Here is a 23,079-nt window from a genome sequence, read left to right on the forward strand (position 1 = left end):
CGTGGTCTCTTGTTTTATTCCATTTCATGCCATTTTAAAATGTTTCACGTGTGGTTTCTTCGTGAGGGTGAAGCGAGGTTACGTTCACTTCTGTCTCAAGCAACCAACGGGACCTGACGAGCAACGTAAAATCCTCTATTTTGTCTCGAAATTGATCAATCCTCTCCATTCCTCTAGATCAGCCGTGGTTCCTGAGTAGCAGCGATGAGGACACAGCGAAACGTTAACATGGCGCTGCTGTTTCTCCCAGCAGAAAATAAGAGAGAGCCAAATGGATGATACCGACAACAAGGGCAGACAGAGGCGTCAGGACCCAGCTCCTTCAAATAAGCGCATGTATCTTAATTTATCGAATCCTATATTTTTTTTCAATTTATCAATCCTTTTCGTTCCTCCAAATTAGGTTTCTTCCCGCACACCAGCACAGCGTTAAGAATAGAGCAAAATATCAACATGGCACTGATATTTCTCCCAGCAGAGAAGAAGAAAGAGAAAAACGGATGATGCCGACGACGGAGCCAGACAGTGGCGCCAGGACCCGAGTACACAAGGTGCTCCTTCGAATGAGAGCAGCTGTGTTAATTCATCGATCCCTGTCCTCAGGTCGTCCTTACTCTACTCGGTCCATCGCCTCGTCCGGTGTTTGCTCGGCGCGCCACTTTGAGCTCGTCGTTACTTTCTGCCGTTTCTGTGGTCGTGTGGTCGCATAAGCCCGACCAAAGTCCTGTGGTCCTCCGGGTGCACGGCACGGCTCAGGACGCGCTCGAGTGGTGCGGAAGGACTCTATTATGGAGTCCCCTTTTCCGTTGGCAGGGCTTTCCCGACAAAGGGATTTTTCTAAGCCTCGGGGAGTATCGAGGGTCGGAGTCAAGCGGGGGCTCTTAGCCGATATTTGCACTAATTTCCTTGTTTTCCCGCCCTAGGGAAACTGCCCCAAAGCCCGGAGAAAGGGGTAAGATCCGGGACAACCACTTCACCCTAGTGATGAACAAAATTGATCCTAGTTCCTATCATCTTGACCTAATCAATTCACGATGGCACCTTCTGCAAGACCAACACCAAAACCCCTATGTTGCTCATCGGTACTTTGCTCATGATGCAAATCGGGAAGAGTTTCTGCGACAGGAAGATGACGAAAGGGATCAGCGAGATGAATCGACAGGATACCGATTGATCTCTTTTCCGTGATCCTCAAGATTAAGACCACGGATCCGCGAAATGGGACCCGCGTTCCAGGCGTTCCCTGTTTCGACAACAACACCTCACCAGGAGTTCCTTGCATTCCGGCGTGCCCAAGGACAGGCAGCTCCCTCAGGAGCCAAGAAACGGAGCCCCAAGGAAGTCAAGCCGAACTCGAGGGGGTCACTTGAGGATTCGCGCTAACGAGGAGAAGACGTCGCCGAATGTGCCGGAGATCCGGTCGCGGGGTCGCTCGGCGTCGCCGGAGACCCAGGGTTCTGGAGGGCGACGTACCAGGTGAAAGAGGGCCGTTTATTAGCCGTAAAAGGGGTTCCCGGGTCTCTCAGGGGCATTTTCTGGGCTCGTGCACAAACTGGATCGGACCGTGGAGATCCGGGGCCACGAGAGTCCTTAAAGGCAGAAGCTCCTCTCCGTGGCTCCTCTCCCGTCTCCTGCGTCCCCCGACCACAATGTAGGTGAACCATCGGCCCCGTGGCCACATTACCGTTCTCGAGGAGAGACGCCGAAAGACCGAGCCGGAGACCGGCCCGCCACGGGAAGAAGAAAAGAGAGAGAGAGAGAGAGAGAAAGAGAGACAGGAGGGGGTAGAAAAAGAGTGGCCTGACAAAAGGTGGGCTCCACCACGCACTGCACGGCAGCAGCATTGACATCGGGGGCCCCGGATAAGGAGGACTAGATTTCACGAGCCAGCGATGCAGGATCCTTCAAAGGGCGCCGACGCAGCCGCAAAAAGGATTCGCAAAAAAAAGGACCCGGCCCGAGGGAGATGGGGATGGAGGGAGAGAGAGGACCGCGGGGGAGGGGCGGATCGAGAGAGGAAATGGTGGGGACGAGGAGAGGAGGAGGCAGAGAAAAAATGAGGAGCCGGGTTTCCAGCAGTTGGGAGTTACGTGGCGGCCGACCGAGATCTCCAGGACCCCTCCGGGCCGATGGGGAGCCTAATAGCGGGGCACCTACTTGACGGCGAAATCCGCGAGATAACTTAATCCCGGATTACCCGAGACTCGGGTGCCTCCAGCCCTCACGGCCGATCCGCTACGGAAATCCGATCGGCCGCAACCGCTCCCTACGGCCCCCAAAATTATGGGACGTGGAGTCGGACTACAGTCCCACGTTCCGATGATGCGACAACTATATACAACCGTACCGCATTGTCGTCACTCTCTGACAGGATTCGGATACCGGAAAGAAGATATAAAATGAGAAATAAATAAGTCTAGATTAAATATCTCGAGATGATCGTTGCAAATCGTGTGATCTTCATTCGTTTAGAACTTAGACCCCAAATTATGGGACGTGGAGTTAGACTCCAGTTCCGTGTTCGAATGATGTAAGCTTGTACTGCTACGGTAGTCACTTTGGGTATCGGGAAGAAGAAATGAAGTAAGAGATAAATATGGCTTCCTAAAATATTTCGAGATAATCGCTTTAAATTGTGCGCTCTTTGGCGATTTGTTTCGGATAGTACCTACAAAGCCATTGCTGGACCGATACTCGCCGATGATCAGCAGCTAATCGCCAAGGATAATGGTAGGGTGGTTATCTAATTATCCCGCCGAAGAAATCCGTGGGATAACTTAATTTCGATTTATCCAGGCGAGAAGCAAACGTTCAGTGGGAGCGATCCGTTCATGATTTCCAATCTTTCAAAAGAACGCGGGCGTTAATTAAAAATAAATACCCCTCACATACGCGACGACGTGTGAAAATCCGCGACAGATAATCCCGGTCGTACGTTCTGATCAAAATGATTGCTATCAAAGTATAACTCTCCAGTCTACGAAATATGCCAGACGACTCGATCCCGAATGTGTTGGGTGATGGTTATCCCGAAGCTTGGGTGGACCTAGACAGTCACCTGAATGTACCGGTGCTAATTGGTCAGTCCTCGACCCGATGGATCGCGATTCCGATTGGAACGACAAAACGACGAGAAGTCTATCGACTCGAGTAGATCAGAGACCGATCGATCTGGACCAGAACCGAGATCGGAGTCTGATCCGATCCCAGATTTCAGGGCATTTCGCGTTCACAACCTCAAAATCACGACAACTGACCTACCAGCTTTTTAGTTAGGCTCTAATTCTCGATAATTAATAATTAATTATTAATGAAAAGACGAAAGCATTCGTGGTCCAATAACGAAGGGACAGAAGATTGTTGAAACCTTGAGAATTTTTCGAATTTTTAAGCATTATGCCTTCATACAAACTTTCGAGAAAAGCTTGGCTAGGATGGTCAATCGAACTTTGTGGCTTTTGAAGTCTGAACGATCTATCGACTTGAGTAGATCGAAGGCTGATCGATCTGAATCAAGACTGAGACCGAAGTCCGATCTCATCCTAGATTATAGGGACGTTTCCCATTCACAACCTCGAAATCAAGACAAGCGACCTACCAGCTTTTTAGTTATGCTCTAATTCTCGACAATTAATTATAAATTATTACTAATAAGACGAACGCATTCATGGTCCGAGGGCCAAGCTCCAGCCAATGACATAGGGACAGAAAATTGTTGAAACCTTGAGAGTTCTACCGTTTTTGAAGCATCATGTTTTCATAAAAATTGTCAGAAAGTTTCAACCAGGGTTGTTAATTAGACTTTGAGGCTTCTAGAGTCCCGGCTCTCGGAGTGGCCTTAAGTGCTAATAAGTAATTGGTTGGTTGGCGTTACGTACAGTACTTACAAAGCCGTGCTTGTCGCTGATGTTGTTGGTGAGCTTGAGCTTGTGAAAGCTGACGACCTTCTGCATCCATTGCTCGCCACTCGTTGGGGAATCCGGATGTATGTACATCCTCTTCGGCATTTCCGGGTCCGCTTTTCCGGCGACCATCCACCTACTGCTCCCAAAAACGTGAAGAAAAAACCAAGTCAGAACTCACACCATAGATTTTCAACAAATTTCGGGTGTTACTAGTCGTCACCGTTCCTCCTCCTTCGGTGCTCAAAGGAGAAGGAAGAGATTTAGATGAAAAACTAGAATATTCACGTCCAGCCGAGGAACCCTAAACCTGTAATTATGTGCTAAGAAAAAAAATGATATTCAACCAAAGAAATATTTTGTTAATCCGAAGAATAATTATTTGACTCAAACTCTAATAAATTGGAGGCAACGTTTCTTTGGAATCATGACAATTTATTTCAGTCTATTCGAATGTTTAAAATTTTATTATAGGATAAAAATGACTTAGAAAAATCTGAAAAAAATTAAAACAACTGCGGAAATCATTTCTACTCATGTATCTCAGTCCCAGGCTACAAGAAATTGTTAAATACGGAGATTTTAATTCTTACAGATTTAACATGCCCAAACTTGGCGTAAAGAACTCGGTGGCGTTTCACGCATACACATGGCTTCGCACATACGTATATGTACGTATGCAAGTGTGTATATTTGGCGCACAACTCTACCGAGTGTCCTGATTAAATAATTAGTCTCTGAATTAACAAAATATTTCTTTTGTGCTATTTTTTTTCTCTCCGTGTGCAAAATGATTCGACGAGTTTATATCGATCATTTTTGATAATTAATTACGCCATTATTTTCTGCCATTCGTTGTTAATCCTCGGCCGGGCACGAAATTCCAGTTTTCTAAAAACGGAGATGCTTCTCCGAGGTCATTTTCCGATTTTTTTTTTCAATTAAATATTCGAAATGTTAGAAAAATCTCTCAAGAGACGCATCTCCGGTCGCGAACGTGAAGGCTTGCGATCCCCATACAAGTCGAAATAACTTCCCACTTCCACCTATCGGTTTATCTCTCGCGTTGCATAAATCAAGAGAAAAATTAGCGACGCGGACAAGCTTATAAAAAGATCGGTGGCTCGTTAAAAAAAGAATTTCGCCATGTAGAAACGGTCTATACCGCCGATTACTGACTGACCATCAATGACCACCATTCTCGTGAACGTTAATCAGGGAAAAAGTGTAATTTAAATAAACAATTAAACTATTAAACGTTTCAAAAAGTGCAGATGCATCTGCAGTGGAACTTCCAGAATTGCGTACTGCATATATAGTACTCTAATATTGCAGTAACAGCTTTTCAAAGTAAGCACTGCTAAAAATGACTGCAATAAATTCATTGGCCATGTATTGAATGCAATATTCAAACACTGTAGACAAATTGAATATAATAAACACATTCAACATATGTACGTACTGAGAAAAAAATTTCATTGGACCATAGAATTACTTCTTTGAACACTATCAAACGAATATGTTTGTTAATTCAAAGAGTAATTATTTCACTCAAATAAACTCGAATAAATTGGATGGAACATTTATTCGGAAATTTATTTGAATCAACTAATTCTTCTTTAAATTAACAAAATATTTTGTTAGTACTATTCAAAGAAATATTTCTTTGGTTCAATTATATTTCTCTCTCAGTGTGGACTGAATGACTCTACAGACTGTTTTAAATTTCCCATAAAACGTTAAAAAACAAACGTTAAATATGTAACTGTCACGTAACTTTGCACAGTGCAAAATTGCAAATGTGTAAAATATAGAATGCATTTTTAACAGTGAAATCCTCGAGTGTTCTCGTTCGGGCAATGGCGATCAGCTGAGATAAGGTTAGCACTGAGTCGTTCGCCAATTACCAGAAGAAGCAGACAACGGGTTACTCGGTCATACAATCGACAGAGTACCGATCTTTTTGCAGGCCTTCGGCGGGAGAGCAGCCAAGGAATCAAGACGTCGGCCGATTCCGGACGCGGATCTGATCCGCAGCCTCGCGGAAACGCGCCTATTTTCCCGGAAAATCCTGGGAATGGACGTAGGATATAACGACCATGAAAGTATGGAACTGGCCTAAGAAATTTTATTCTGTTGCTATACTTACTTTACATTATTATACTTGAAATGCACGCAACAGAAAATATGTGACGAATCAATTTTTTTTTCACATTTTTCATCATTGTCACAATTTCACCATGAATATCTTTAATAATTTTCACATTTGCATAGTGAATAATTTTGGTAATTCTCATGGTTTCATAAAGAATACTTTTCATGATTTTAAAAATTTCATAATGATTACTTTTTTATAGCTTCCATAGTTCATAATTAATATTTCTGATAATTTCCATGGTTTCAACATTAATATATTTTATATAATTTTAAAGATTTCATAGTTAGTGTTTTCGATCATTTTCGTTATTTCATCATCAATATTTTTTATAATTTTCAACATTTCATCATTTCCGAAACAAAACTTGAAGGAAGCTAAGAAATTAGTTCCAAATCATGAATTATCATGGATCTTAACTTGACAATCTTAAGAATCATCCTACGTCCATGTCGCTTCCGCGATTCCCTGAATCGCGCCGACCCTGAATTACTTTCGACGAGTATGAGGAATTGTTCGCAGCGCACGCTCCACACACGGGGCGGAGTACACAGTGCGATCTGACAATGAGTCGATCGTCGATCGGAACTGTCGCGTCCGTCATCTTTTTTTATTTTATTTTTTTTATGTCAACTCCCGAGATGGAAGGTCGCTGGCTCGAGCCATCGACCGACCGTTCATTCGACCACGGTTGTACACACAAATCCTAAAACTCCTCCTATGGGGGACAATCTCTTAATAATGGCGATTTTTATCTGACTTTCGACTACCAAAGTTTCCGCAATAGGATAAGGTACCATTGTTCACAAAAATAGACAGACATATAAGTAATTTTCCTTTCTTATCATGCATTACCTAACCATGAACCGGGCATGGCGAATTAACGAGTCGTTAAATAAAAAATACTGCGACATAGCACCTCGGTCAAAAATACCGATTCAGAAGATCCTTGAAGATGGTCATTAGAGGTTATGTTCGACGGTGCTTTGCCCTATCGCAACGCTTGATAAAAAATGGCGTCGATGTCGCCCCTCATCGCAAGAATTTTGTTGTTTCAAGAACCGGGTGCCCGAGTCAAGATTTTAGCCCTATGTAGAACCTATACAACCTAAGTCAGCCATTTTGGCCCCTATTTCAATGTTCAAGTCCTTGTTCCGATTTCGAACCTCCTACTTAATAAGAATTAAGCCCTACTCTATACCTACGTGTAGAAGAGATGCAAATTTCTGCCACTTTTAAGGTCTAGGATTGTACACTGAAAAATAATGTTCATTGAACCTGAGAAATATTTCTTCGCATGGTCCCAATGAAATATTCTTACAAGAATTTTACTAAAATAAAAGCCAATTATTTCTTCGGAATTATGACAACTTATTTCAGCTAAATAATTTCACGTCGAGATAAAGATTTTTTTGGCACTCTTCCAAGAAATATTTCTTTGATTCTTTTTTTAACAGAGGTGTTAACCTTCTTTAGTTATCTCGGAATTTATTTATGGAATCAATTAGAGGTTCCAAGTGGAATTAAAATTTCGACTCGGGTGTACAACCGTGGTTTCGATTATTCGGTCTCTTGGGTAGGGACGCTCCGCGTCTTATGGGATCGTTTCGCGGTGTAATAATCACCTGTTGTGAAACTTATATCGGCACTCGTCTGAGGCCACGATGTCCATCAGGAGAATGTAGCTAGCCTGCCTGTCTAATCCGGACACCCTCACTTTATACGCGGGAAACATGCGTCTGCGAACAATTTGCAATCGCAAAATGCAACACGTTAGTTCTTTCTTACGCCCACTTCCGGTGCGTTTCGAGGGTGGTCGCCATATTGGACCGGTAGCGATCGCAGCGTCGAATTTTGCTCGAATTACGGCAATGTTCGTCCCTTTTCTTCTTCTACTATCGATCAAAAATATACATGACATCCTCTCAAAAGAAAAAAAAAACTACAAAAATGACGATCCTTGGATTTGACTATAAAATATTTGCCACCAAGGACGTCGTGTCTTGTGAATTTTTACCATGTTAGTTCCACTCGAAATATTTAAGATTTATAAAAGGGTCATATTACGTATAAAAAACGTCAAAAGATTTATAAATCTTTTCTCCAAACTGGGTATCTCGAATCATTTCAAAAACTTCCGCACGTGATTATGGAGACCCTAAGGAAGAACGCGATGTTCATGAAATTTCATTTTTCCTAAAAATATGTGACTTTGTTTCCAGTCTGGGATAAAGAAAAAAAATTTCTGTCTGAAAAATGAAACTTTACGAGCATCGCGTTTTTCCTTAGGGCCTCCAAAATCACGCGTTGATGTTTTAAATAATTCGGTGCGCCCAATTTGAAGAATAGTTTTATCGATATTTCGACGTTTAGATATATATAGAACGATAAAATTCAGACCATCTTAAACATAGATCTCAAGAAAAATGGAGGTCGAGAAAATCCTCGAGAGTAGCTTGGAGCACATGGGAGAAATTGCAAAAAAAGATTAAATAATAGGAGGGAAATTCGAAAAAGGAAGAACACAGTCCTAAAACGAGCAGCGAGTATGGTTTTCCAGTTTCGCTTTCAGTCCTTCTCATCCAGAATGTCTACCTGTTGTGGAACTTGTATCTGTAGTCGTCGGCGGCCACGATGTCCAGCAGGAGGATGTACTTGGCCTTCGCGTCCAGACCGGAAACTCTGAACTTCATCTGAGGAAACATCTGCCTAGACCCCCGATCAACATGTACACTCCGGTTAGTCTTAACGGCCATTTAACGGCTTAAAACAAACTGGCAACAAGATACTACTTATAGCTAAATACCCCCAAGTCGTTCCCAAAGTAACTCGATTGTCTACCGCTCTTCACGTTTGAATGAATAATTAAGAGCTGATTAGTCCGCGACACCTCGAGTAACGGACGCCATCTTGGACGCGCCTCGCCTCTCTCGGCACAAGGTCCAAGAGTCGAGTATTTCGGGAAGCGATTACTCCATTAGCGAGTGTAGAGCTCGAAAATCGATGCGGAGAGTTTCCTGGCACTTTTCCTGCTACTTTTTCTGGCGACCAGCGCCGGTAGTCGGTTACTTTGGAATCGTTTTCTGTGCGTTTCGTCGACGCTCGAAAAATTCAAGATGGCGCCTGGTCGCGCCATCCGGAGGGACGCTAACGCGATCGCAGCCACCCCAGGAATCCCGGTAACGCTGAAATAGAAACGTGCACGAGTCAATCGACCCCGCTGTCAGCCGACCAAAGACGAGGGAGGGACGGCCGTGTTCCCGGAGAAAGCTGAAATAAAAACCAGATCTCGCTCCCGGCCAGAAATGCGAAGCCATCTTGAAGCATCCGCGGACTGGTCGCTGGCCGGCTCGGCGTGTCGGCCTCGGGTGAACAAGTACACGAGGAAAAAGCACTCGCCCGGCTACCTTCACGGCGGAATAATATCGAGAAAAGTTACCACACGATCGAGATCAAACGGCCGCGTTGCGCCGGGCCTAATAAACACAGGAAAATATCGGGCCGCCATGACAGCCCGCGGCAGGGAAATTAGGTCCACGAGTGCGAAACGATAAGTGTCGAGCAAGCACGATGCCTACCAGCAAGAAATTTCCCTCCTTGACATTTACTGATTCTGCAATTTTTCGTCATCCCTGGAGGGATTTAAGGTGATGTGAAAGTGTGATATATACATAAGAAAAAGTCCAAATATTTATAAAACTTTTCTCCAAACTGGGTGCACCGAATAATCTCAAACTTTAACACGTGATTATGGAGGTTCTAATGAAGGTCTTGAAACTCGCGAGATTTCAATTTTCGAAAAAGAATTTTCTTTCGGTACTTGTCTGGGATAAATACCACACTTTTTTTTGGAAAAATGAAATTCTGCGAGTTTCAAGACATTCATTAGGCCCTCCACAATCACGCGTTAAGGTTTCAGATTATTCGCTGCACCCAGTTAGGAGGTTTATACATATTTTCACGTTTTGACACATTTAGAATGGCCCTTTCGTCCCACCTTAAGGGCGCGCAAATTAACATGGATCGCGCAGGGCTGCTGTCTCTTTGCGTTCGAATTTAGCAAATTCCTGCATCGGGAAGTGACGTAACTAATAAACGTCCATGTTTACGGTTCCAGACGTAGAATAATCTGCGGAAAAAGTAGGCTCGAGAAAAGCGAACGACGGAGGTAGGCGTTACTGCACCCGTGACTCGAGTAACGCGAACACGCACGACGTGATTTGTCTTAATTCAAGCAGTGCTTATGGAGCGAATTGCCGTGTCTCCCGGGCTCTTTGTGTCGCGTCTAAAGACCTAGTTTTCCCCACTTAATGCACAACCGCTTTACCGTAATAGGGCCAGTTTGACGCCGGTTGTCACTGCCATAATCGGGACCCGTGTTCACCAAGGCGGACTGCCATTTCGCGACGATTCCCACGACCAGGTGTTCCTAGAATTTTCCGCGGCATTGTCGATTCTCGGAGTAAATAGAGTTTCCAGCCGATAATGGAAACCAACATCTCGGCAATTTCCATGAGACTTAAATTAATTTACGCCACAGTACAAGAACCACACAAAATATTGATAAAATCAGATGAATTCAGGGTAAAATAATTTCCTACATAATTATTTTCATCATTTGCATCCCCAGTCGAAATTTTAGCCCTTCTTGCAGTAACCCAAGTATGACCTTTTTAGAGCCCTTTCACTCGTTTATGTCCTCCTTTCAACCTTTCACGTCCTACTTTATTCGAATTATGATCTACTTTAGACCTACAAGAAGAAGAAATGGAAATATCTGCCACTTTTAAGGTCTAAAATAGGACCTCGAACATATGAATGTATATCGTGTCAAAACCTATTTACAGCCTATAATTGGAGGTCCTGAGTAGGTTTAAAATTTCGACTCGGGATGCGACAGGGATATAATACCATGTAATGCGAAACTGTAAAGAATCAAAGAGGATCTCGCCATTTTTCTCGAAACTTTCTTTCTGGAAACGTGATAAATTATTAAGTTTTTTCTCCGATGCAGAAAGCCGATTTATTGAACACCATACAAAAACTGAATAAACACAAAGGAGTGGAATTCACGTTTTAAACTAGTGGAAATAAAGTACTAGGTGTAAAAATTAAACGTTTATCCATCCACAGTGTTTTTTTCTACGTTAAATATACATTTGCAAAAAACGTTGATTTTACGCGATAACTTTTCGATGTATTTATCCCTAATCGAGAACAAAACATGTACTTTAACGTAACGCTTTAACGTTATTTCAACGTATAGTAAACGATTACGATATTAAATTTACGATTTACGTATATTAAACGACGTTCATGTTACTCGAGTAAAACGATAGACATTTTTTTTGCAACACACTTTATACGATTACCGTCAATGGTTTTACACAATTTTTCAACGTGTCTTCCACCACTTTGTGATTATTAGGTATTGGGAAAAAATAATCGAGAGGGAAAAATGTTTGTCGAAGATCTCTATGATTCGTCCAGCAGACATAATAAGATAATAAAATTGGTAGGACGACACGAATTGACAAGGTTCAACGCATTTGACATTGACTCTGTCTACGGGGGACCACCCTGTATAACAAATCAATGAGTTTCGTCCTTAGGCAGCAAATCGTTCTATTTATCCGACCGACGCCACCGAAGATGAAGACAATCGGCGACGCAGACGTCGTCGACGTCGGTGGCAGAATTTCGCGGAATCGCCGAAACGAGGCGTTGTTGGGTGGTCAATGAAATCTAAAATCATCTCCATACACCATTCTAGATATTGATCTGCCGCCAAACGATTTGTTTTGCTTTGGCCGTCAATTTTTCTATCTAGAAAAAATGTAGAGCAATTGAAAAATCAACTAAACGGACCAAAGCGATGCAACGCTTCGAGCAACCGTTCATCAAACTGTACAGACTGTACATGATTAAATAAATAATTCTTTCGTAACAATGATTTATCAAGTTGAACATTCGAGAAAGATTCGCATCGTCCTACCTTCACCTGGAAAAAGTCATGAACAGGATTATACACACATAAACCAGAAATGTAACGAAGATGGAGAAGGTACGCACACTCATCCTTAACGCATTCCCTGATAAGACACCTGGCGATTTCAACGCCAGGTACTTCTACATCCCTAAAATTTGCAATCATTAGCACATGGAATTAACAACATCAAGAATGACCGGTACGTTCGTCGAAGAGGGCTTATCGAGTTTCCTGAGAGGTCGGTTCCACCTTAAAAATCGATTTGTCCGTCATTAAAGAATCCAAAGACAGAAAATAAATCGCACTTCAAATTGGAATTTTATTTTCCCCGTTCAATTGACCACCAGAAAAGTCCCATAAAAAAAAAACAGTGGGTAAAAGAATCAGGACTTGGTCGGCGCCATTTTTGAAAATGGGTTCAAATACAAAAATGGCAGAAAAAATTAAAAAGCAACTTCGCCGGCGATTTGTGTTCCAGCCTAACTGGAAATCCCGGTTGCAGTCAATTTCTAGGGACGACTTCGTTTGCATTGTTTCCAAGACCGAACAAGTACATGGGGCACTTTCGTCAAGATTTCCCATCGCTAAAAAAAGGCGTGCAAGTCCGATTCGTCACGCACGAATCGGAGAAAGAGTCGAAGAGCACACGTGTAACACGTTCATAAGCATGCGTCGTCTTTCTTCCTCTCTTCCCTTTTATTTCGCCGTCTCCGTCGCACCGGCACGATCCGTGCTTTACGAGTGCCCATTCCGCGGTGTACAGGGAATGGACGAGTGCTCCACACGACTGGTAGTTACACGTGTAACTACGTACCCACACCACACACGCATGTACACACACGCCTGCGTCGACCACCTGTGGTACGGCGAACCTTCCAGCGCAATTGTTACTCGATATTAATCGCCGCGAACACTTGAACCGCAGTGATCGCCTCGCCTTAATCCCTGAAATGTATTTTCGCGACATTAAGGCGATATGAAAGGCCATTCTATTTATATATATAAAACGTGAAAACATTTATAAAACTTTTCTCTAAATTTAATGTACCGAATCCTTGGAAATTTCACCATGATTAGGGAGACCCTGAAAAAAAACGCGATGTTCGCGAAATTTCATTTTTTAAAAACAAATTTTTCTTGTACGAAGGCCCTAAGAAAGAACGTGATGCTCGTGAAATTTCATTTTTCAAAATCACATTTTTACGGAGGTCCTAAGGAAGAATGCGATGTTCGTGAAATGTCATGTTTCGAAAATAATTTTTGCCTCTTGCCCAGGATGAATAAAAAATGACTTTTCGCAAAATTAAATTTCTCGGGTTTCAAGACCACGTGTTAAAGATTCAAATGATTTGGTGCAGCCAGTTTGGAGAAAAGTTTATAAATATTTTGCCGTTGTGATATACACAGAATGATCCTTGCATATCACCTTAAAAGGGTCTATCGTAGGAAAAAATAAAATTTAATGGGTCTAGGATGGAAGTACGCCGACTCAAGGATCGGGATTAAAAATGGCGGCGCAGGTTGGTCACCGCTGTCGCTCGATGTCGCGATTACATCGCGTGCGTGGTCGTAGGAACGGGCGGGATGCAGAGGCACGACGACTCGAATTGCAGTCGGACGTCGTCGCGAGGCCATAGCGAACGCGTTAATACAGATGTAAGTGGCCGCGGTACACGCGTGGATATCGCTCGTTCACGCCCACGAGACTCGTGGCGGAGACGAAAGCTCGCGTCCCCGATAAAAGCCCTGGAAATCGCGCTTGAGAGTGCCCGAGCTGCACGCTCGACCGCGACTTCCGCGAGCCGAACCGCGACTGCGTACTCACGGGTCGCCGGGGTCGGTCATGTGATCGACTCCTGGGACCACGTGACCGGCCCCGGCGGTCACGTGACCGCCACGCCCAAGCCAATCAGAGACGACTCAAAGCTGTCTGGCCGGTCTTGTTTTGGCCATCTGCACTGAGCGAAAAAATTAAAATGAAAACCAAAGTCAGGAAAAATTGTCCATCCGAAAAGATGTCAGCCCGATTATTCTCGTTTCCTCATACCCCGAGCGAAAAATTGACTTTCCGTCATGAAATTATTTATTTACGGCAATCTAAATGATTCTCGCTAAAGAAAAGTCTCCCCTGAAATTTAGTTCGTAGGTATCATCAGTAGTTGATGAAAATTCCCCATTGTTTGATATTCGAGTTAGCCCCGTTCCATCGACCCTATAACTTAATTCTTTAACAGTGGCCAGTAACTATATTTTACGTAAGATTAAATTTGGTTAGAAAGTAATTTTCGCTCCGTGTATTTTAATTGCGACATTTTGTTCTTTAGCTTTTTTTCCGGCGCCATCTTTTTCTGGTTCTCTCGCTGCAGGGAAAGTCGTAGTTGAAATTCCTCCCGGATCCTCTCGAAATGGTGGCGACATGCTTTCGTTATCCTCTTTTCCGTTTTTTTCCTTTTCGTCTCAGTGGACGCGGCAGGGCGACCCAAGGAGCGGAGCCGGCTGGAAATTGGGCGTGACTGATTCAGAAATTAAGGGACAGTCGTCGTCCTTTGTCCCCGAAGGCTCCGAGGCGTCCAGGTACATACTTAGAGGAGCAGCGGAAGATCGCAAAGCCGCCGGGTCGTGCGCAAGCCCTCGCCGAAAGACGGCAGTCGGTGCGATAATCATCAGCGAAACGGTCCTGTGCCCGTTAAGGTAGGAAAAGTAGCTAAATCGGTCCTGGGCTTGCAACGGTATCGTTGCCGGGCCCAATTACCATAATTAGCTGTCATAAACATGTCATTTGGCAGCCCGAGGGTGCGCGGCCGCATCGGCCGTTGACGGAGACAAAGCTGACTGTGCGGAGCAAATTATCCGCAAGACGGATAAATGGTAACGCAAGATGTACCGAGGCTTGAAAGGATCATGACGAAGAGTGATCCGTTGACCATAAGTACAAATATTGAAATTGCTTCAAGACCTGGCGACGATGAAGAGGGAGACGCAGTATTTTAAGGATGAAGAAAGGAAAATAATTTGAAGTAAGAAGAAAATTTTATCGAAGCTCTTTAGCGATAGTCGACGTGTCACTCTTGTACAAATACACGGGGGACGTGATGATAATTGCATAATGAAGTCTCAGGGGGGTTAACTCGGTGAGCTCCTCTCACCCAAATTGATGCCGAATTAAAAGCCTAGTATGCACCTACAAGGGTGTCTATGAAACATATGTCCAGCAAAAGAAAATGAATTGAAGCGGTTACGAATTATCTACCACCGCGATAAAGTAAGATTAATGATAAACGTGATGTACGAAGACGAATCCTCGCACATCACGTTTAGCGTTAAAGGAAATTAAGTACATCACGTTTGCCATTTTAAGACAGCAAATAAAAGGCGTCTTTTTGCCATTTCAAGATGACAAATAAAGTACATCTTTCTGTAATTTCGAGGCTAAAAATAAAGGACGACTTTTTGTTATTTCGGGGCTAAAAATGAAAGAAGTTTGTGTCATTTGAAAACTACAAATGAAAGACGTCCTTAAACTCTAAAAGTGAGATATCAGTACGGATCTAAGTTTCTGAGGTGTCTTTCAAACTATGCCTGTATATGGTAAAAAGAAATGTCTAAAATTCACAGGACTCGTGAGAACGGCGAGGGCATCTCTGATCTTTCGAGGGCATTTGAAGATGAATGCAGAATCCCAGGATGAAGCTAAGGACGGATCGATCCAGGATCCAACTTAGAGGGTTCATCGATCCGAGCCTTCTTCCGGAGCATCTGCCCACTGTCCCCATGGCGCTACTTTGAATTTCGCCTGGAAGAGGAAAAAACGGATCCGCGGGACACGCCGGGGAAGTTTCATTCATCCCGAGAAAGCCTTCGACCCTTAAGCCGGATTATCCTCGCCACAGGAGAGGCAGCATCCTCCGAAGATGCGCTCTCACAAGAGCGAGCGAGACACCTCGATGCAAATCGAAGACCTGTTAATCGCTCGGAGGAAACTGGAAGAATCGTCTTTCCTTTCTTCCTTCCTTCCTTCCTTTCCGACGTCGGTGAGCCGGCGTCAAGATCGAGATAATTATCCGACAAAAAAGTATCCGACTACATTGTCGCGAGGTCAACGCAGCGCTCGGCGAATCCTTGAAAGAGACACTCATGAATTATGGATGAAAAATCACCTCCAGCCGACCGAAAGCGTGTCGCTTAGAAGCCCCTTTGACGCAAACTTGTAGATTGTTGTTCCGGAACGGCTGCTCCTACATTAATGACAAGCGTGAATGAAATTTCCGAGCTAGAGCCACCTTTTATACCGCGCAATCGGATAATTGGCATTTTAATATTCGAGATATATCGCCTCATGGATCATTTTAAAGATCATCACATCTGTATAAAATCTTCCGAGAATTGTACGTCAGTACTGTCAAAGCCCGTGGTTTGAATTCTTGAAACAAGATCTGTCGAAGGAGTCTTAACCGCGCCTAGTACATGAATGACAAGCATGAATGAAATTTCGCTGTTAGAGCCTTTTTTTTATAAAAAAAACATTTGTTCAAAGGAGTCGGAAAGGTAAATCGGCATTTTAACCACCGTGATGTATCACCCTGCAGGGTCCTTCCAAAACCATACAATTTGCATCAAATTCCCCGTCGATTAAATCTCAAAATTTTAAAAGCCTACCGTCCCAAACGAAAAGAGAAAAAAAATCAGTTTAATGGAATGGGCATTTTAATCACTGCGATATGTTGCCTCACAGGTCACTTCCAAAATCATACAATTTGTATCGAGTCCGTCAACTAATTGAACATCAGAATTTTCAAAGCCTGTGATCTTTAATTCCTAAAAAGAATCTGTGCCAAGGAGTCGGAATTATGGTTCGAGTCGAGACTTCTTCGCCATGAATCTTCCAGTCCGTTTAACGCTGTTTCGGTGTTATGACAGATCCCTATGTAAATTGTACTCTCAGTTCTTCTTTTGGGCAAAATGCAGCCTTCGGTGGTCCGATAAGGCGCGGCCGAGTGCACTTCTGTTGAAGATTACTCGATTCGTGGAGGTCCAGGGAAAGGGCGGTTCCACGTGGCATACCGATCGTTCCATCCGATGATCTTTGGATTTTAATGGGAGTCCTTTCCGAATACGAGCTCAGGGGGACCAGGAATGTCCCCAGGGAACCTTTCGGCGACTCCATCGCGCCCGGTTTCGATTCATTCCTCGTTGGGAACCGCCGACTTCGATAGAGTCGCCGACAGGTGAGAACTGTCCCAGGCCGCATAACGAGTTGCTCATTAAAGAGAGGCGAATCGGGGATAAATCGCCTCACTCGTTCCCTAATTTTAGGCCACGACCGAAGGAGCGAAATCCTCGAACCACAGTGCCATAAATTCCGACCGAATGGGTGTCATAACGAAAGGCATGTCTACATGTTCCTAAAAATGAAAAGGAAATATTTGGTCAAGAGAACCGGAATGAAACTCATCGGAGTGAAATTAATTCCTATGGATTTTGGACGCGTCTCTATGGCGAGTGAATTAAGGCGACATTAAAGTCGCGCCTGAAGAATCAAATGTTTATAACGCTTTTCTACTAACCATCTATTACCGAATCGTTTGAAATTTTACCACATGAATACGAATGCCATAGGAACGGTTCTGACACCTATATAAAATTTAATTTTTCATAAAGAAGTTAAGAAATATTTAAACACTAATTTTTAAGAAAGTAGTTTTCACGAGAATCGAAACTTTCCTTACTTTATATTCACGTTGGGAAATTTCAAAAATTGAATTCACCCCTCAAGTGCCGCTTTCACATCACCTTAAATGGTGATATGAAACTTTTCATTGAAACTGTTTATACCGAATCGTTAAAAAAATTACCACTTGAACATAAAAGCCCTAAGGAAGGTCTTGACCTTCTATAAATTTAAACTTTTTACAATGAAGTTCAGAAATATATAGACACAAATTTAGAAAATTAATTCTCACGAGTGTCGGAATCTTCTTCAGAACCTGCATGTTCAGGTTATAAAATTTCACACAATTCGGTACACTCAATTTGGAGAAAAGTTTCATAAAAGACTGATTTCTTAGCTATGCCACTTTCGTATCACCTTAAGGTGATTTAAAAGTACCGACACAGAGGTCTAGTTTATGAAACTTTTCTCTGAACTGGGTATATAGTTTTAAAGTTTACAACACGAATATGGAAGCTATAAGGAAGGTTGTAACATCCATGAAATTTGAATTGTTTAAAAATTTGTTTACAGGTTTCTTTTAAATTTTCTATTAGAATTGAAATTTCATGGGTGTCAGGATCCTCCTTATAGCCTACATATTCACGTTGCAACATTTCACACAATTCGGTACACTCAATGTGGAGAAATATTTCATAAAAGACTGATTTCTTAGCTATGCCACTTTCGTATCACCTTAAAAGTAGGGTTAAGTGAGTTCGTTTTAACGTCTCTTGACGAGGAGATCGTGATTTCGCCGGGGTCAATGGATCCGCGGAAACGATCCGCCATCGGTATCGCGCTTGTAAGATCTGTAATTAACGCGAGGCGTGTGCGGAAACGCGTCCGTTTTATCTCGATCTCGGTTTTACACGCGGCTCGTCGACTTTTTCGTGTCAACGGCGCGAGTCTCTCTCGCTCTCGAAGTGTCTCGTTTCAGTCGCTAAAGCACGTGACATCGATCGTCACGAAAGCGACCACCGTCAGAGATCCGACACACTTGGGAGAGCGGTGTTAAAATTTGCACATCGGGCACAATTACCGAGAGTGCTGGAAATTGCACCTGTCGAGTAAACTATTGTAATTGTCGTGTCGTTTGCCGGCCGCGGCATGCGAGGATTCCATTTGCCAGATACACAAGACCACTGTATAAGACGTCGATGGAACCCTACTAAAAAATTCAACGAACAAAGGTCCATTTGCTAATTTCGTCAATCCAACGGAACCCGTACAGTTCCATAAAACAAACCTCGCCGTCGAGTACTGAAAGCTTTAAGGCATTATGAAAGGGTCATTCTATATACATCAAAATGTCGCAATATTTTTAAAACATTTTTCCTAACTGGGTGCATCGAATCATTTGAAACTTCAACACGTGATTATGGAGGCCTTAATGAAGGTCTTGAAACTCCCGGAATAACATTTTTCGATAATAAATTTTGTTATATAGAGGCCCTAAGGTTATCCTTATTACGTTTATACGCGACGCTCGTGACATTTCATTTTTCAAAATCAAATTTGAATTATCCCACACTGGAACCAAGGACACGTACTTTTTCTTTTTAATCAAATTTTATGAGCATCGCGTAATTTTTTAGGGACTCGATAACCATGGGCTGAAGTTTCAAATGATTCGATGCACCCAGTTTAGAGAAAAGTTTTATAAATATTTTGACGTTATGATATATATTGAATGACCTTAACAGTGCACCGGGATATGCGAGGTGAGATTTTAGGAAACGTTTACCGGGAAAGTGGAAAAATGGGACGGAAGTTTTGGGGTCCGGAGGTGAGCCCGGTGAGGCAGACTTCCGGAACACCCTTTGCACCCCACACATGTCGCACGTCTTCAGTGACCACGTGAGCAAAGGCGGTCGGCTTCCCTCCCGACGTGGAGAAGCAGGTGGATGCCATAATTTCCACGAAACTTCCACCGATCGGGAGTCTAGCCGCGTTTCTTCGGCCCTTTATCTTCGCTCGCCGATCTCGAAAAGCAAGGATTCCTCCCTCTCGGAAGAAAAGATACAAAAGAAATTTGGAGGGTTAAAGAGTCGCGAGAGATGCGAAGAGAAATCAAAGATCGCCATGAAATAAATATGTTTAATCTTCCTGAGAAAAAAGATATGAACCGAAGAGACCGAGTCCGTAATATCCACCGATATTGTTCGTTGCACCTACAATTTTGTAATACTTTAAAAATCCCAGTTTCATCGCTATTAACATTAACACACATTTCCAGTTATGGTTACAGCAGCCTTTCCAGCAATGTTTCTGCTGACAGTATATATAAGAAAGTAAAATGACCTAAATTAATCCGTTAATGGGACAATTTTTAATTATTTGAATAACAATTCCCAACGGACAGGCTTCTGTAACTTTAAGATTTTTATTTTTCTCTGCGTGTGTTCCAAGATTGTTATCAAAAGGTAACCAAACGATATTGAAATCGGTGGCTCAAGGGCTCCTCCTGCTTTCCGGAATTTTCCTCTCGGGGAGAATTTTCGATTTTTTCCCCTGTTTTTGGCGATCGGCTATCGCACCGACTCGGGGCGGATTACTGAATTGAGATGAGAGATCTCGAGCGAATACGATCGAGTCAGGAGAAAATTCACGGTAATCTCATGCCTTGGGCTTCGTGTACCGCTCAAACCGCGTTTATGGCTGGTCGGCTCGATTAAGGCTCGATTAAGACTATGCGATATGGACTGGCGTCAATGTAGGCCGGTGCCGACGTCGCGGGGACTCCCACATATGTGCACATGTACATCGAGCGTAGGGATTTTTTCTGGTATATATATGTGTACACGTACACGCCAGGAAACATCCCTACGCGTGTCGCGTTATCGGCGATTCTGCAGAGACGACGTGTCCGGATGTCAGCGTGCTCGTTTATTGGCGAAAAATCGGATCCTTTCGGGAGGAAATGGATTTCCGATAGGTGCCCGCGAACGATTGATCGATTACTGCTTCGATCGACTCGACGAACGGGAAATGTCGTCGAGGCTCGATCGTTGCTATCGAACTCCGCGGCTCCGTTTATGGAAGAACCGTGAATTATCGTCTCGGCTGATAATGCTATCGTTTTCGCAATCGGAGATGTTCTTCGAATGGAAAGGAATTCTCCTTGGAAAAATCGATTTAATTGATAGCTTGGTATATTTATTGGAACGATTTGTCGCGATTGTCTCACTTTTAAAGATGCGGCAAATATATTTCGATGTGAAATGGAGGTTTTATGAATTTCTACGAAATTTCAAAGAATTTCCCTGGAAAGAAACGCTTTCATCAAATTAAATCGAGCCTATTTATAGATGTTCCATAATTATGCATCTATATAATCGAGACGAGAGAGTGAAAATTCCGCCTCCAGACAATTATCTTCTCGGAAAATTCCTTTGTAGAAATCATTAGGTATATTTATTTAATATTTCCGCTAGCGAGAAAAACGCGATAAATTCCTTGAGGCGGTTAATTTATGAATTTTCCACTTAATGAAATAGAATTTCGTTTGAAAAAAATCATCTTAATAAGTAACTGGATGCATTAATTGGTACGATTTGTCAAGATTATCTCACAAAGATGCGGTAAAGGAATTTTCCTTCTTAGAAAAAGACTGCTTTAAAAACAACTGAGTAAATTTATTTAACATTTCCGGAAGCGAGATAAACGCGAAAAATTCCTTGACGCGGTTAACTTATGATTTTTTCACTTTACAAAATAGAATTTCACTGGAAAATATCGTCTTAATAAATAATCCGGTACATTAATTAGTATAGTTTGTCACGATTATCTTACTGACAAAGACGTGGCAAAGGAATTTCCCTTGAAAAAGTCTGTTGTAAAAATAACTGGGTACATTTATTTAACATTTCCGCAAACTCCCTTAAAAAGATCGTCTTAATAAATTAACCAGTACATATAAGCAAGTGAGATAAACGCGAAAAGTTCCTTAACGCGGTTAATTTATGACTTTTCCACAAAATGGAAAACAATTTCCCTTGAAAAAAATCGATAAATTAATAAATAGTCTGGTACATTTACTAGCACGATTTGTGGCGATTATCTCACTTTCAAAGATGCGACGAAGGAATTTTCCTTCTTAGAAAAAGTCTGCTTTAAAAACAAACTGCATTAAAAACAACTGGGTAAATTTATTTAACATTTCCGCAAACGAGACAAACGCGAAAAATTCCTTGACGCGGTTAATTTATGAATTTTCCACGGGTACGTGGGCACCTCTCGAGAGCTCGCGGGAAGAATCGGACTCGAAAAACGAGACATGTCAATGGCGACGGGGGATAAAAGTCGCTCGAGGAGGTAATAACAAGTAACAATACGAGAGAGAGAAAGAGGGGCCGCGCAAGAAACCATACGGGGAGAGCTGCAACAGGCTGGATAACAATCTTTCGCGGCGAGCCCCGCGCGTCGATAAATCGAGGCGAATTGTTATTTATGGCGCGTCATTACCGGGACGTAAAGAATCCGCAACCCGGTAGCTTTAAGTTAATTTATTTTATCGCACTACGCGCCTACCGATGATTCGCTCGCGTCCTTTTTGCGCGCTCATTTATTCTCCTACCGGCATGTTTCTCCATGTAGAAATGCTGGCCTCGACTAACGGGTGGATGCCGTTGAAAATGGACAAGTGGAACGGCCGCGTGCGGAAATTCATCCCGCATAGGACCTGGAAAATCCCGAAAAACCTCCGGAAATTTGTCCCGTCTCCGGAAACATCGAGGAAATTCGTTTTCCAAGCGAAAATGCGCATTTAGATGCCAGCTTCGCCGATTCAAGATGGCTGACAAGGAATCGCCGGACACCCGTTGGGTGGCGGTCAACGTTGTATCCTGCGATTTCACCGTGCCCCGACGAGGACTATCTTGCCAAATGGCAAAGCGAAATCTCGAGTTCGATCGAGTCGACGAGAATCTCTGGGCAATAACCGGCGACTTCTTTCGGGATGCGCGCCTCCGGTCTTTGGAATTAATTCTCTACGCTGAGAAAAGGAATTCATTTAACCAAAGAAATTGTTCCTTCATTCAGAGGATAATTTTATTTGACTCAAATAAACTCGATTAAATTGGATATGCAACGTTTCTTTGGTGTTATGACAATTTATTGAAGTTCATTCGTGTTACATAATTATTCTTTAAATTATGAAAATATTTTCTCGCAATTATTCAAAGAAATATTTCTTTGGTTCAATGAATTCTTTTTCTCGGTGTACCTGGAATGAATTTTCCTTTCGTGAAACGCACCCGGAGGTTCCCGGTAACTCGTGTCAAGTGAAATTAGACATTTTGAGAGGATTAAAATCTTCCCTCGA

The 23,079-nt window shown here is 43.0% G+C and overlaps 1 protein-coding gene across 1 annotated transcript in view; it reads right to left on the reverse strand.

Annotated features, from left to right (window-relative positions):
- Positions 1-23,079, reverse strand: part of LOC105694157 (optomotor-blind protein) — a 136,540-nt gene that overhangs the window by 67,782 nt on the left and 45,679 nt on the right. Inside the window, exons 3-4 of the mRNA XM_012418782.1 lie at positions 8,653-8,766; positions 3,879-4,041 (exon numbers count right to left, since the gene is read on the reverse strand). Coding sequence (XP_012274205.1) covers positions 3,879-4,041; positions 8,653-8,766 — 277 coding nt within the window. The remainder of the gene's footprint in view (positions 1-3,878; positions 4,042-8,652; positions 8,767-23,079) is intronic.

Source organism: Orussus abietinus, unplaced genomic scaffold, assembly GCF_000612105.2.
Source record: "Orussus abietinus isolate OABI.00-Male unplaced genomic scaffold, Oabi_2.0 scaffold53, whole genome shotgun sequence".
Classification (NCBI taxonomy): Eukaryota; Metazoa; Arthropoda; class Insecta; order Hymenoptera; family Orussidae; genus Orussus; species Orussus abietinus.